Source organism: Mustela nivalis (assembly GCF_964662115.1).
Source record: "Mustela nivalis genome assembly, chromosome: 4".
NCBI lineage: Eukaryota > Metazoa > Chordata > Mammalia > Carnivora > Mustelidae > Mustela > Mustela nivalis.
In genome coordinates, this window is record NC_139023.1 from 148,668,603 (window position 1) to 148,682,646 (window position 14,044).

The window sequence follows — 14,044 nt, forward strand, 5'->3', positions numbered from 1 at the left end:
GTTCAGATTCCTAAGGCAATCTACCTAAGGTCCCAAGGGTCCTAATGTCCTCGGAGGTTCCCCAGACTTCTCTTTTATCCCCAGCAGTTGCTTCCCTGGGTCTGAAATGCCCAGGAGTCAAAGCTCTGTCATTACAGCAGTTGGGACCCATAGAGGAAAGCCCACAGGCCCTCGAGCCCAGCCCTGTACCTCAGATATTCCGGCAGGTGGAGTTTGTCGGTCTTGGTGACCACCAGTGCCACATCTCTGCAGAAGCCCCTTTGGCAGGCTTTGATGCTCTCGTTCAGCAGGTCTTCATGGGCTCTCCCTCCAGAAACTCTTTCAATGTCACTGATCACCCAGATCACTGAGCATTTATCAATGGTCTGTGAAACAGAACCACAATAATTTTAAGAATGTAAGTGGCATCTCAGTTGTAGAGGACATGAGCCCTTAATGTATCATTTATGTCCTCCGCCTATTTATGTCGCTCTGTACCATCTCTCTTCCAGTTCTGCCTCTCAGCTCTCCCCACCACATTCTCCATGGACCAGCCAGGCTGAGCTTCTTGAATTTTCTCAGCTGTAACTTGGTCTTTCATCCCTCAGGACCTTTACACTTGCCGTGACCTCTGCTTGACCCCCATCCGCCCTTTGGATTTGACCACCCCTCCTCTGCACCCTCCAGCACCTGGACTTACCTGTTATGGTATCATGGTATCTCTCAGGCTTAGTGCATAGGCTGGGCTCTCTGTACCTCTTCACCCCGCCTGACCCCACATCACCTCTAGACTGTGAGGTACTTGAAAAGAAGAGGTTGCACTTTGCGGCTTAGAATTCACATCCCCCTTTGGCACAGCGATTGATCCCTCCTGGAGGCTTCATAGCTATTTGTGGCATTACTGATTGATAGAATTCAAGAAATCAGACCTCCAGCCCCAGATCCATCACTGGCTTGCTTTACCTCAGTTGTTTCCTAGGGAAAATTATTGTCTTTCCAGAACTAGTTACTGGTCATGCATTGACCTCAAAGTTATCAGCACAGGGCATCAGTTCCATGTTTGCCCCTGCATATGCAGCACACTGCCACCAAGTGGGGGCAAGGAGCCCCTGGAGACATTTTTAATCATTACGACTTGGGGTAAGCTAGTGGGCGGGGGTAGAGGACAGGAATGCTGTTAAAACATTCTTTAGCGCCCAGGTAAGCAGCCCCCCCAAAATGTCAACAGTGCTGAGGCTGAGAAACCTTGGGTTTTGAGTTTGTTTTTACCAGTGGAATCTTTTTCAACTGAAATCTTAGGACAGTTTCCAAAAGATTTTTTAAAATTGAACTGCTTTAATTGAATTGGAGATGGAGGGTTTGGAGCCCCCCACCTCCTCAGCATCCTCAATCCTCTGTCCATGCACCTCTTGGCTTTGTGGATCATTATTTTTAAACTGTCTATCTCCAGAGTTAGACAAACTTCACCGTTTTACAGAGGTAAAAGATCAGGAGGCTAAAGATCAGTTTGAAGGCCATACAACTATGGGCCCTGAGCCTCCTCCTTATGGATGGACTCCCCTTGAGGCAGGGAAATAGAGTCAACTGGCTCCCTCCATTTCCCAAGCTATAATCTATCTAGGGAAGCTTCTAGCTCATCAGTCAGGTTGTGGAAGATCGCAGGATAGCAGGCTACCAGCTCCCCCAGGGCAAGACCTCTTTCACCTTTGTATTCCCATGGTCCTGGGGAACTGCAGGTGCTTCCTAAATGTTTATGAACATAAGAGGACTGCAAATTTCTGGCCCTACACAAGGCTCTGACTGCCAGGACTTGGTCAAGTTAGAGGCTCAGAAGAATGAAAAAGACTACCTAGAGCAACTAAATTTAGGAATGAGTGGGGTGACATCCGTGCCAGCCCAACCCTCCCTCCCATGAGGAGAACAGGGCCTCAGAGGGCTTAGGCGACAGGCTGAAGGTGTCATGACTTCAAGGCGGCAGAAAGAGACGCGTGAATTCATAATAGTCTTAGCTTAGGGACAGCAAGGCAGGAAGCTAGAGGGAGGAGGGAGGGGGCATTCTGCTCTGTTCTCCTAAAAAGTGGGGAGTCTTTAGTCACTCCACGTGAGAGAGTCTCACAAAACCACAGGCATGCAGGGGAGCTGAGGCCAAGCAGAACAGGCCAGGAACCATCCCTTCACTGTAGCCCGACCTCCTCAGAGAGGCTGATCTGGGCCAGATCTGCCGGCTCCTCTGTTCTGAGCGGCCTTTGACAGGCTGCCCAGCATATCGCAACTGGCAGCAGCCATGGCTCCCTCCAGGGAGAGAGGCTGGCTGCCTCCCTACGCTGCTGCTCCCAGGCCTAGCCTGCAACTAGCCAAGGCTGGCTATTTCACTCCAAGAGTGACAAGAACCTCAAGAAACAAAGGCCCTCATGTCAGGACTTGAGCAGACCGCCAAGGGGAAGGACATTCAGACTGCCTGTATCTTAAAGAACTGTTGCGGGAGGTCCTGTGGGAGAGAGAGAGAGAGCCTCAGCTGGGAAGGTGGGGACCTGCTCTCGGGTTCAAATTCTGCCTTTCGATAGCTGTGTGGTCTTGGGAAAATTATTTCCCCTCTCTGAGCCTTCATTTCCTCATCCATAAAATCAGGCTGATTGTCTGTCAGCTGTCCTCCTGTCATCCCGATCTTGACTGCAAACTAGTCTCAAAGCTCCCCTGACCCACAGTCATGCATTTAGCACAAATCCGCAGAATTTAAAGTTTGCATATAGCAGAGAATTGATGGTTCTTTATGGAGCCTTCTACAGTGCAGGACTGCTCATGACTCACTGATCCCAGCCCTCATGCCCAGTCATCTTTCAGCTCCTGTCCTATGCCTCATTTCCATGTTCCCACCCCATGCTTCCGAGCTCCTCGCCTGAAGATACCCTTTCTCTCTCTATCACATACCCCAGTACCTCTCGTCATTCAAGCTTCCCCAGGAAAGGTAGTGTTTAAGCCCAACTTTTGGGTTTGCCTTCTGTAACCCTCTCCTCTGTACCCCACAATCCTTTCCTCCAGCCACCCCCAAAAGACTCATCCTTCCCCCAACACTTGGCTCCTTCGTTTCTCTGGGTCTTTGCTGCTGTCTGACCTATGACAGTGCTCAGATGTCCCATTCTCAACAATCTTCTCTGGTGACAACTGGGCTTAAGCGTCCTCTCTGAAGCTATCCTCACATGCAAAAAGAATGTACTCTCATTGTTAAGTAACCTGGTTTGTTAAGTAATATAGAATAATTAGATTCTCTCCCAGACTACAAGATTGCCAAGGGCAAGGACTCTGTTTCCCTCCATCCAAAACCTAATGCAAAACTGAGGAGAGGCTCAGTGGGTGTTTGCTGAAGGAATGAGGTCTCTTGTTGAAGGTAATTTCTATTTTTTTTTTAATATAATTTTTTATTTTTTATAAACATATATTTTTATCCCCAGGGGTACAGGTCTGTGAATCACCAGGTTTACACACTTCACAGCACTCACCAAAACACATACCCTCCCCAATGTCCATAATACCACCCCCTTCTCCCAAACCCCCTTCTCCCCAGCAACCCTCAGTTTGTTTTGTGAGATTAAGAGTCACTTATGGGATCAAGAAGATGTGGTATATATACACAATGGAATACTATGCAGCCATCAAAAGAAATGAAATCTTGCCATTTGCGACAACATGGATGGAACTAGAGCGTATCATGCTTAGCGAAATAAGTCAAGCAGAGAAAGACAACATGGGTAATTTCTATTTTTGAGTGTTGATAGCACCTCAGACTTCTCGTGTCTCACAATCTGCCAAGGATTTAGTCATCTGTAGGTATCTCCTCTCCTGTTAGACCCTAAGCCCCTTGTAGGAAGGTTCTGCTTCTCGTTCAACATTGATTTATTTTGTTTTCAGCTTTTTAGCTTTTTTGTTATATAGGGATTACACGTTCATGCAAAATATAACAAACAATACACAGGTGTGTGTAGTAAAGAGTAGTAGTAAACATAGAAACTCCTTAACAGTTGGGTGTCTATCCTTCCAAAAGGCAAGAATCTCCTTTTGCTGTTCATTTACAAACATTACACACACACACACACACACACACACACACACACGCATGCATGCACATGCATTCGCGCAATTCTTAACATTAAAGACCATGTTCTGCATCTTTTAATTTCGTTTTGTTTTACCGCATAGGTTTATAGAGTTGAAGAGAAGAGAGGCTTTTGAGCCATCCTGCCTGGGTTAAAATCCCCAGAGTGATAATGGGCAACTTCCTTCACTGAGATCAGTACATAGTATAAAATATATGCTTGGTAAATGTCTGCTATCATTATTATTATTGGCTATAATCTTTGCATCCTCAGTACATTGTCTTACATATTATATGTGTTTGATGAATGAAAAGCAAATGAACAAAGAGATAAATTCTTAAAAGATGTTTCAAACTCTAATCATTAGGTACAGATCTAACCACCCCAAGGCTTAACTCTCTGGCTGTAGACATATCCGGGGGTGCCCCATCAGCTCTGACTTCATCTGCCGAGATTTGAAACCCTACCCAAGATTTTGGCTAAAAGGACAGACTTTCAACCACCACTTCAGCCACAGCTGATTGCACTAAAGATCGATGCTTACGCCAGAGAGGGTGAAGCATTAGCTGGGAAGTGCTTGATCCCATTTTCCTTCTTAGGAATTTGAACTAAAACACATAGAGACTGAAGTCAAACAGTCATAGGCGTATGAACTAGAGTGTCATTAGAGGCGGAGGTGGGGGGTCATTCTCCACGACGTGGAACCTAAGGGCTAAGTAGAGAAAGCTAAGTGAAAAGCAGGACTTTGCAGAGAGATGCTCAAAGAGGAATAGTCCCAAGAGCCAGGCAGAGGGTGAGAGAGACAATGGCAGCTTCTGTCCTGATAGGAGGCCCTGAGGTCTGGCTGTTTCAGGAGATACTCAGATACTTTTTCAATTAATCCCTCTTGGCTTGGGATTGCTTTATTGGGCCTCTGTGCCTTACAGCTAAACACCTTAGTGGCCTCCTGGTTCCTTGGTGCTTGGCTCTCAGCTTCTCCACTTTGTACCACTCCTTGGCCTCCCTCTCCCATTGTCTGCATTTCCTCTGCTTACTCCTAGACCGCACTACTTGGTTGCTGAACTTTCCCCTGTTCTTCCTACTCTTGTTCTAGCTTCCAGGCCTGCCTCACGATTCCTCCCTCCCCAGTTTCTCTGGCCACCTCTCTCCTGCCATTGACCTGGGTAGACCTAGCAAGTAGAAGAATCTAAGCCCTTGAGCTCCTACAACCCCAGCAGCTGAAGCAGAGCATTCTTTGTTGCTTTAGAAAGGGTGGAGGAGTTTGAGGGAGGAGGGAATGAAGTCACAGGAAAGAGAATCACCTTTTTCCACATTTCATCCCTCTTGCTGTTGAAGTCGCCTGTGCCTGGGATGTCCACCAGCACAACGCCTTCTGGAATCAGCTCTGATTTGGGAAGAGTCACTTCCACGTGTTTGATCAAGGGCCAAATTTGTGTCTCAGCTGACTCTCCATCCAAGTCTCTCCTCTGAGTCCGGATGTAGGGGTCCAGCTTGACAGACAGCTCTCCTGCCTGAGGAAGAAGGACAAAGTCACACACACCAGATGTTCTCCCAGTTCCTCGATCCCGGATCAGCTGTGATTTGTGTTCAGTGATGGTACACTGATTAGTGGCAGGAAACAGCACTGGGCAACGGGCTGCGGGAGGCCTGTGATCCCACCTGCAAAGGCCCTATGCTCTGAGAGCCAGAAAGGACCCTGGAGATCAGAAAGTGCAAGCTCCTTAAATGTATGTTGAAAAAAACCAGAACCAGTTAGAATGGGGCTTCAGCAAAGTTAAAGCTTCACTGGATAATGAATTCAACCTCTAAATTCCATTTCAATTCTAAAATTAACATTATTAATATGCAATTGTCTACATTTTGGGGAGAGAGCATTCTTCCCCCATGGCTAATGCAAACATTTGGATTACCAGAAAGCCCTGACTTTGGAAAATTGATGGTGACATGGTGACCATATTTTCCAAACTGAAAATTAGTCTGAAATTGATCTTTAAAAATGTTTTTAAAATTTTTCTTCCAAATACAAAAAAAAATCTTGATGTGTAGGCATTTCCAGAATGTTTTAATGATGGGGGGTGATGGGGACTTGTTCTCGGGCCATTATTCCTAGCATGGGACACATTCATGCCAGCAACCATGTGTGGCAGCAAATCTCTACCAGGATACTACTTCAAAAGACAGATGATTTGGGATATATGATATTCGTTTTTTAAAAAGATTTATTTATTTATTTGAGAGAGAGAGAGAGCAAACTGGGAGTGCAGGGGAGAAGGGCAGAGGGAGAGAGAGAGAGAGAGAGAGAATCTCCAGCAGAACCCCTGCTGAGCATGGAGATTGATCCCATGACACTAAGATCATGACCTGAGACAAAATCAAGAGTTGGACACTTAACTAACTGAGCCACCCAGGCGCCCCTTTGGTGGTCATTGTTAATAAATATCTATAAAATAGTCCTGAAAGAAAGATAAGAACAGAAATTCTTAAGAGAGTTGAGATTAAATCAGGGGGTTTGTTGCAATCTGGGTAGGGAGTCACAGAATTCATCAATTCTAATCAAATAATAGGAAAATGTGAAAGAAAAGTTCTTTAAGATATTTAATTTAAAAAACAAAAGAGATACTGGAGGTGTCTAGGTGGTGCAGTTGGTTGGGCGGCTGACTCTTGGTTTCAGTTCAGGTCATGACTTCATGGTCATGAGATTGAGCCCTGTGTTGGGCTCCCTGCGCAGTGCAGAGTCTGCTTGGGATTCTCTCTCTCCTTCTGCCCCTCCACTCACGCTCTCTCTTTCTCTCTCTCTCTGAAGTAAATAAATAAATCTTTAAATAAATAAAGAATAAATAAAGCAGATACCCTAAAGCCAGTGTGAAAGAAAAAGCATGTCCTTGAAAAGTCCCTTTGTCTAAGACGGTGGCTCAACCCAATAAACTGGCTCAGGACAAACTATTCTAGAAGGCAAGCTAGGTTTCCCTCAGTCCGATCTAGAACCCTGGACTCAGACTTTGAATCTGTGCCCTCATTCACTGAGATGTAACTGTGGTATTTCAACTCCTAGTTTCAAGGAGTAAATCTGTAATACTGAGAAGGAATATTTCTAAATACAGGGTAGTGAAGAAATGGTTACTATATTGGTACCTTGGTGTAGCTTACTTGGTGTAAATTGTGTGTGTGCTGATAAAGTAACCAGTTTTGTAATCACTGTTTCTTTGGACATGCTCAGTCTATGTTTTAGGCAAAATAAGAGTGTAATTATTTTGAAGAGTGATATCCATTTAAATATAAGAAGTGGCCATTAGATTTGATTTCCTAGATTTACAAGAGCTAAGTGCCTTGAAAGATTCCATTTATTTGACCTCTAAATGTGCCTGGTCAAGTATTTAAAAATTTTGGAGAGAATGGACTATATTAAATCTGAACCATAACACAGAAAGTCTAAGGAAACTCGATTAATTATACAAGTAAGCATTAGCTACTTAAGGAGGGACTTGCTATGTTAACCTTGGGAGATAATTGAAAACATTAAAATTTAGAACAAGTTTAAGTAATTGTTCTTACTTCATACCAAGAAAATGTCATATTTATATACAGAATAACAATATTTTAAACACGAATCTTAAGAGACAAGAAACATTAGGTTTTAAATGTATAATTGTAATAAAATTATGCATTAGTTCTACAAGTGTTTTACTTTACTTTAAAAAGAAATTTAAAACGAATATTGATGATAGATGTGAGGAGAGCATTGTTCTACTAGCTGCATATCCAATATCCATCCCGTGCTTCACCCGTACTAGCAGAATAGTGTTTGTTTGTTTGTTTGGGCAGTGGATCCAAATTGGCCTCAGCCAATCACAACATATTTGCTTCTCGCTTTAGACTCCCTTTCAGCTAGAAAGGCCATGTGACTGAATCCTCTGAACAGGAAATTCTACCCAGAAGTTTACTGGGGATGTTTCTGAGAAAGTTTTTACTTTCCCAGGAAAGAGGAGATGTTGGTGCCAACTTTTTATCCATTGCTTTCTTCTATGAAGCCAACTGTGAAGTCTAGCACTTCAGTAGCATCTTATGAGTATGAGGCAACAAGTCTGAGGACAGGCCAAGGGCGCCCAGGAGGTGTTGATCTTGACATTGATGAGCCACTGAACCAACCCACAAACCCAGCTGCTTCCAGGCTTCTTATATAAGAAAATGAATAAATCCCTATTCATCTAAGCCACTATAAATCGGATGGTTTTGTTTTTAGACATTTGTACCCCCAAGCATCCTTAATTAATCCTCAAGTAACTGTAAATAGTCTTCCCTGGGCACTAAAGACCCCCAGTCAGACACTAACATTTCTCATTTGACAACCATAAATAATGAAAAAGAACTCGGGCAGGGATACTTCTGATTTGGGTATCCACTCGTTTCCAACAAAAATACCGTGCCGTGAGCCAATTTCCTCAATGGATTTGATTCTTAAACTTGTGACTCATGATAAAATGAAGAAAGAAATCTCAGGGCTACCTCTTCTGCCTTGAGGGTGATGATTCTGGAGGTGGGAATCTTTCCTTTGGGCCTTGCCCTCAGTAGCTCTTCATAGCTCTTTCTTTCCGCTCCATTTCCGTAAAACATCTGTAGCTTCCAGATGGCTTCCTCCACAGCATCATCCCTGTCCCACACGTCTGCCTCTTCTCTGTCTGGTTCCTCTGTCCTGTGCAGGAGTTTAGTCAAGTTCTTCAGCTCCTCCTTCCACTCCTGCCAAGGGAGAGTAGGGCCAAGCCCCTCATGACACAGACATGGAAAACAAGGAAAAAGGGCAATCCATTCCTGGAGGGACTGCCTATTCAGAAACTCTAACATCATGGAATCCAGCAGGGAATCAGCTAATCCAAACCCCTAGTTTTGTCATTCAGGAATCAGGAGCCCAAGGAGGGATGACACAGACATGGAAAACAAGGAAAAAGGGCAATCCATTCCTGGAGGGACTGCCTATTCAGAAACTCTAACATCATGGAATCCAGCAGGGAATCAGCTAATCCAAACCCCTAGTTTTGTCATTCAGGAATCAGGAGCCCAAGGAGGGAAATGGCTTGCCCAAAGCCCCGTAACAACAGTGACAGGATGCAGGCTAGAACCCCCATCTTGCCCTACAGAACTCTCTCCTTCTGTACTATGTTCTTTTCTTTTGACAAAGGCATACACTATATCTACAAGGAATATTATGTTCATCTCTAGGAGAGAAGGAAAAGGAAAGAAAGAAAAGGAAGGAAAGAGAGAGGGAAGGAGGAAAGAAAGGAGGCAGGGGTGGGGAAAAGGAAGGAAGGAAAACAGGGGTGGGAAGGAGGAAAGAAGGGAGGAAGGGAGGAAGGGGACAATTACCTGGTCCGAGAGAAGGTGGATTTTAGCCTCATACTGCTCACAGCAGCCTGAGCTCACTTGTACAATACATGACGTACATATACTTTCTCCAGATACTGGTAGAAACATTGCTTGCTGGATGATAGCGTTGATCAAGGAGCTCTTCCCAGCCCCTGTGCTTCCGAATAATCCAATGTAGATCGGGTCCAATGATGGTTTTTCAATCAAGGCAAGAAGCCTGTTTCTAAATTGATTTTTAAATGCACATGGTCAGGGTCATCAAAGCATAGTGGGAAGAGTACCAAAATAGAACATGAAGGAACTGAGTTGCAATCCCAGGCAAATCATCCATCTTTTTGAATCTCTGAGACTTTCTTGATCAGGAGGGAATATTAGTCCCCGTTTCCTACGTAGAGGCGTCATGAGCCTCAAAGGAGATTATGCAAAAATACATGGTAGTGATAATTCTATACAAACTCTGTAATGCCTACCCGGATGCGAAGCATCCGTGTTTGTGTTCTATGGAAATTATATAGTCTGGATCCTGGAAATAAATTTTAGGCAGAGGTACAGTATTACTGGCAGCAACCTGGAGACTTTTGTGAGTAAGAGATTCAGCCCGGGCACCAATCAAGTGCTTCAAGTCAGCTCAGCCCAGTGGTTGAGGCCACAGGCTAGAGTTTCACACAGCGTGGGTTGGATTCAGGCCCTTTCGTTTACCAACAGTGTGACCTTGGTCCATGTCTTGGTCTCTCTAAGCCACAAGTTCAGTAAAATTGGGAAGATAATAATAGTTCCTACTTTATAGGGGTATTGGGACAAGTAAATGAAATTTGATATATGTAAAATATTTAACAGGGTACCTAGCAAGTGTGACAACCCCATGAATGGCAATAATAATCAATCAATCAATAATAAATAATAGCCCATAGCTAATGAATGTTCAGCCTTCTTTGCTTAGTTTCTAACTAAGAATTCCTTTTCATTGTTGGAGAAAAGCACTTACAATCACCTAAGGAAAGAATGGATGGAAGATTTGATGGGGAGCTGATACCAGACTCACATGAGATATTTGACTCCATTAGGAATGCTGTCATCCAGGAAGACAGACTGAATAAGTTTCTGATAAGTGTTGCTCAAAACCCTTCTGGTCCGTGACTCTAATTTTTCATCTGGAATCAACAAGAATGTATTAGCCAACACATACCTGGCAGAGATGAAGTACTACATCTCCAGAAGAGGAATGTGCTCAATACCACACAGAAAGGAAAGAAAGAAATGAAGTGAAATGAAAAGCCAATTAAATATGATAGCAAGTTATCTGACACTAGCAATGATTGCTCATGGGAGATAGCAATTATTGATTGTGAGAGCCTCCCAAGGGCCCAGTCTGCTCTGAAACCCCTTGTAACAGAAGTCAGCATATCTTTGCTGTGGGCTATAGCCCTTCTAAATTCTTCTCTCCTGTGGTCATAAAAAGAAAAACTGCCAGGGCATCATAGAAACACTCACCAAGGCACCAAACCAACCATTTTCCTAATCAGGAAGAGGTTATTTTGACAATCTCTTATTTTGACAACAACTCTCCTATCCAGAGACTCATAGAGATGCATTGTCAAATTATAGATCCCTGCCCCAAGGCCTCCTTTTCTGGCTCAGGATCATTTGAAAATATTTCATCCTTCTTTCCAACTGAACATTCTCCTCCTTTGAGCATTTTCACACATTTGGAAAAGAACAGAGCCACATTAATACAAGCCACACAGCAGGGTCATAATACTCACATTCCTTAAGAGCACTTTGTTCCACAGAGGGAAATGCGCGGAACCGCTGGTCTCTATCTGAACGTTTTCTTTTTTTCATTGGCTCTTTAAATACATCATCGTCAACTAGAGATAAACAGAGGTTATATAAAATTAGAGGTCTTGGGCACAGCATACTTGCCTGACCTCTATCAGAACACAAACCCAAAGAATCTAAGAATTCTTTTGCCACCTCTGCAGGCCTGTTAACTCCTATCAGAGATAGGCACTGCTGGACCATTCTAGTCTGGTTCTTACTTCCCAGAGTCATAGGACTTCGCATCTAGCTCCGAAATGCAGTCTAATGTATCTCCCCAGGACATATGTTGAAATGAAATGAAAAGTCTGGAAATCCCAAGCCACCAGAATGGCTGGATATTCTTCACTAAACGCCAACTGTGTACAGAGAAGCCCAAGATACAACTAAGTGTGGGGTGAAGGAAGGCCTCTAGGAAGTTTCTCCAGACTGGGAAAGAAACTGATCAGGAGCAGAATGCAGAAAAAAGAACGGACCACATGATCAGGGCAAATCACTTCTCCTTGACTACCTGTAAGATGAGAGGCCTGACAAGAATATACTCGATGTAAGAGCATGGGAGGGTGTTCTACCAGGGGATGCCCTTCCAAGGTTAAATTTGGAAGAATTTTCCCCCTTCCTCACTGAAAGTCATTAGCAGCTGCTTCCTTACATAAAAAAGAAGAGAAATCCCCAAGCAGCAAATCTTTGTAGTACTCCAGAGATTTATTCCCTTTAATGGTTTCCCTCAGTTATGAAGTGAAGGGCTGGTAGGATCCATAATCCTCAGAAGGGTACAACCAAAACATTGTGCTTTGGCTGTGTCTTAGAAAATACCCACTGGTGGTCTCCACCTGGTTAGTAAAGGGCCATAGGTGGGTCTTTAATTCAAGGTGATTGACAAGGATCCTAACCCAGTGTTCTTAGAATCAGTTTAGGCCTTGGGAAATGGCCATGAGTGTGATGAGGGAGCAGAAGGCTGGCTGAGGACAAAGCAAAAGGCTGACACCTCGCAATCTCCCCCTCACCCCCACCACTCCTGGGTGGGACAAATGTGACATTCTTTAGGAATCTCCCAACTATCTTGATGTTAATGGCTTGCTAAAAGGGAAAGACAACCTTGATCAAGCCGCAAGACCTCTGGTATCCTATCCCGGCACCTTGTAGGCCCTCTTTAGCATATGAAATCTCTGTTGAAATCTCCCTTTCCCTAACCTTCCCCCAACCGCATAGTACATAACCTGCCATCCCTCACAACCTGGGGCAGCAGCTCTTCCTGCCCACAGGTACTGTCCCTGTGCTTTATAAACCACCTTTTTGCACCAGAGACATCTTAAGAATTCTTTCTTAGCCATCGGCTCTGGACCTCGCCCCACCGAACCTCACCTAGATTCTAGAACTTCATCAAAATGAACCCTTAAAGTTGATTCCCAAGAATCAAGGCACTCCAAGTTCATTTAGGAGTGTGAGGCCCCAAAACTGTGCATGACATTGAGAAGTCATCTTTCCTGAAGAACCGCAGAGAAGTTTCACTCTGATACCCAAGATGGCAGCCTGTGCAGAAGGCCTAGCCTCCACCATTGGGCTCCAGACAGCAGATGTTCCAGATGGTTATTCTGTCATTCCCCCTTGGTTCAGCCTTATGGCTTCCAGCACAAACCCTGCCAGGTCCTGGAGCCTGCTCAGAAGGGTATTTCAGACCCTTCTGCCTCAGACATTTTAGCTTCTTTAATTGAGCTCAACTCAAAGAATTCATCATGGCTTAGTGGAAGGACTGCCTAGAATTAAATACCAAGCTGCTGGCTCAGTGGTTGGAACTGGAGAAGAAGCAGGGGGAAAAAAAAAGAATCTACCACTTAGGCCTCCCTAGGCCAGCGATAGGCCGAAGAATATTTTAGTCCACGTTATAAAAGGTGTCTCAGGATTCCAAGAAGTTTCTACAACCTGCTGAGGAAAGTGAAGGATGTCGGGCTTTGATCTCGACTTCGGAACCCAAAAGCTCTTTTTTGCAAACAATATGTGCATAGTATCTCAGCCACGTGTATAAAACAAGGGATGGGCCATGGCCTTTATTTCCATTTTATAAGCACTGGCAATTAATGTGATAAATGATCGGGAGCTTATTTCTCAACTAAAGCAAAGGCTAAGAAGTCAGATGAAACAGCAGGGTTTAAACTTTGTCTTCAGTTTCTGAAAAGAAAAGCCACTTGGAAAGGAGAAAGTTTACTATCTGGGATTTAGACCATCTCAGGTTAGTCTTGCTATATAGATTGTAACTGGAATGAACTGGTCTGAACCGGCCACACCTCGTCTCATTCCCTATAACTGCTCAAGCACTCCCTCCCGCTTTTCAGCATTTTAAATGGAATCACCCAAGAAAAAGAGCAGTGGGAGTGGGAGGGCATCCGAAGCTAGTCTACTGCTGCTGTTGCTTCTTGCTGCCACAAGGTGTCGCGTTTGAAATGTTGGACAAAGGATACGCTCGTTAATCCCGGACAGCAGCGGGTCTTCCAAGCAAGTTCTCTCAGGGCTAACCTCAACCAAGAGAGCCCCAGTGTTATCTTTCTTTCCATTTACGTGCCCAGCCATGTCTCGGATGCTAGCCACCACCCCACTGACTCAGAAACTGCGCACCCCTTGCCCCCAAGGGTTTTCATCCCCTGTGAGTGAGGATGTGTTTTTCCTCTCAAAACACAAAGGAGGTGATACCCCCTGTTTTCTGTACCTAGGGGTTACTCTCCTGCATCCTCCTAGGGAAGGCTCCCTCCTTAGCTCCGGGGACCTACATCAGCCTTCTGGGGAGGGAGGCCGCCCTCACT

At 44.6% G+C, this 14,044-nt stretch overlaps 1 protein-coding gene across 3 annotated transcripts in view; it reads right to left on the reverse strand.

The window, feature by feature from the left end:
* Window positions 1-14,044, reverse strand: part of NUGGC (nuclear GTPase, germinal center associated) — a 53,351-nt gene that overhangs the window by 31,354 nt on the left and 7,953 nt on the right. For all 3 annotated transcript variants that reach the window (XR_014311100.1, XM_082728464.1, XM_082728465.1), the window contains exons 3-8: window positions 11,192-11,296; window positions 10,471-10,579; window positions 9,429-9,651; window positions 8,574-8,804; window positions 5,372-5,581; window positions 190-365 (exon numbers count right to left, since the gene is read on the reverse strand). Coding sequence is in view for 2 of the 3 variants with exons in the window: in XM_082728464.1 (XP_082584590.1) it covers window positions 190-365; window positions 5,372-5,581; window positions 8,574-8,804; window positions 9,429-9,651; window positions 10,471-10,579; window positions 11,192-11,270 (1,028 nt within the window). In the remaining variant the exon portion in view is untranslated. The remainder of the gene's footprint in view (window positions 1-189; window positions 366-5,371; window positions 5,582-8,573; window positions 8,805-9,428; window positions 9,652-10,470; window positions 10,580-11,191; window positions 11,297-14,044) is intronic.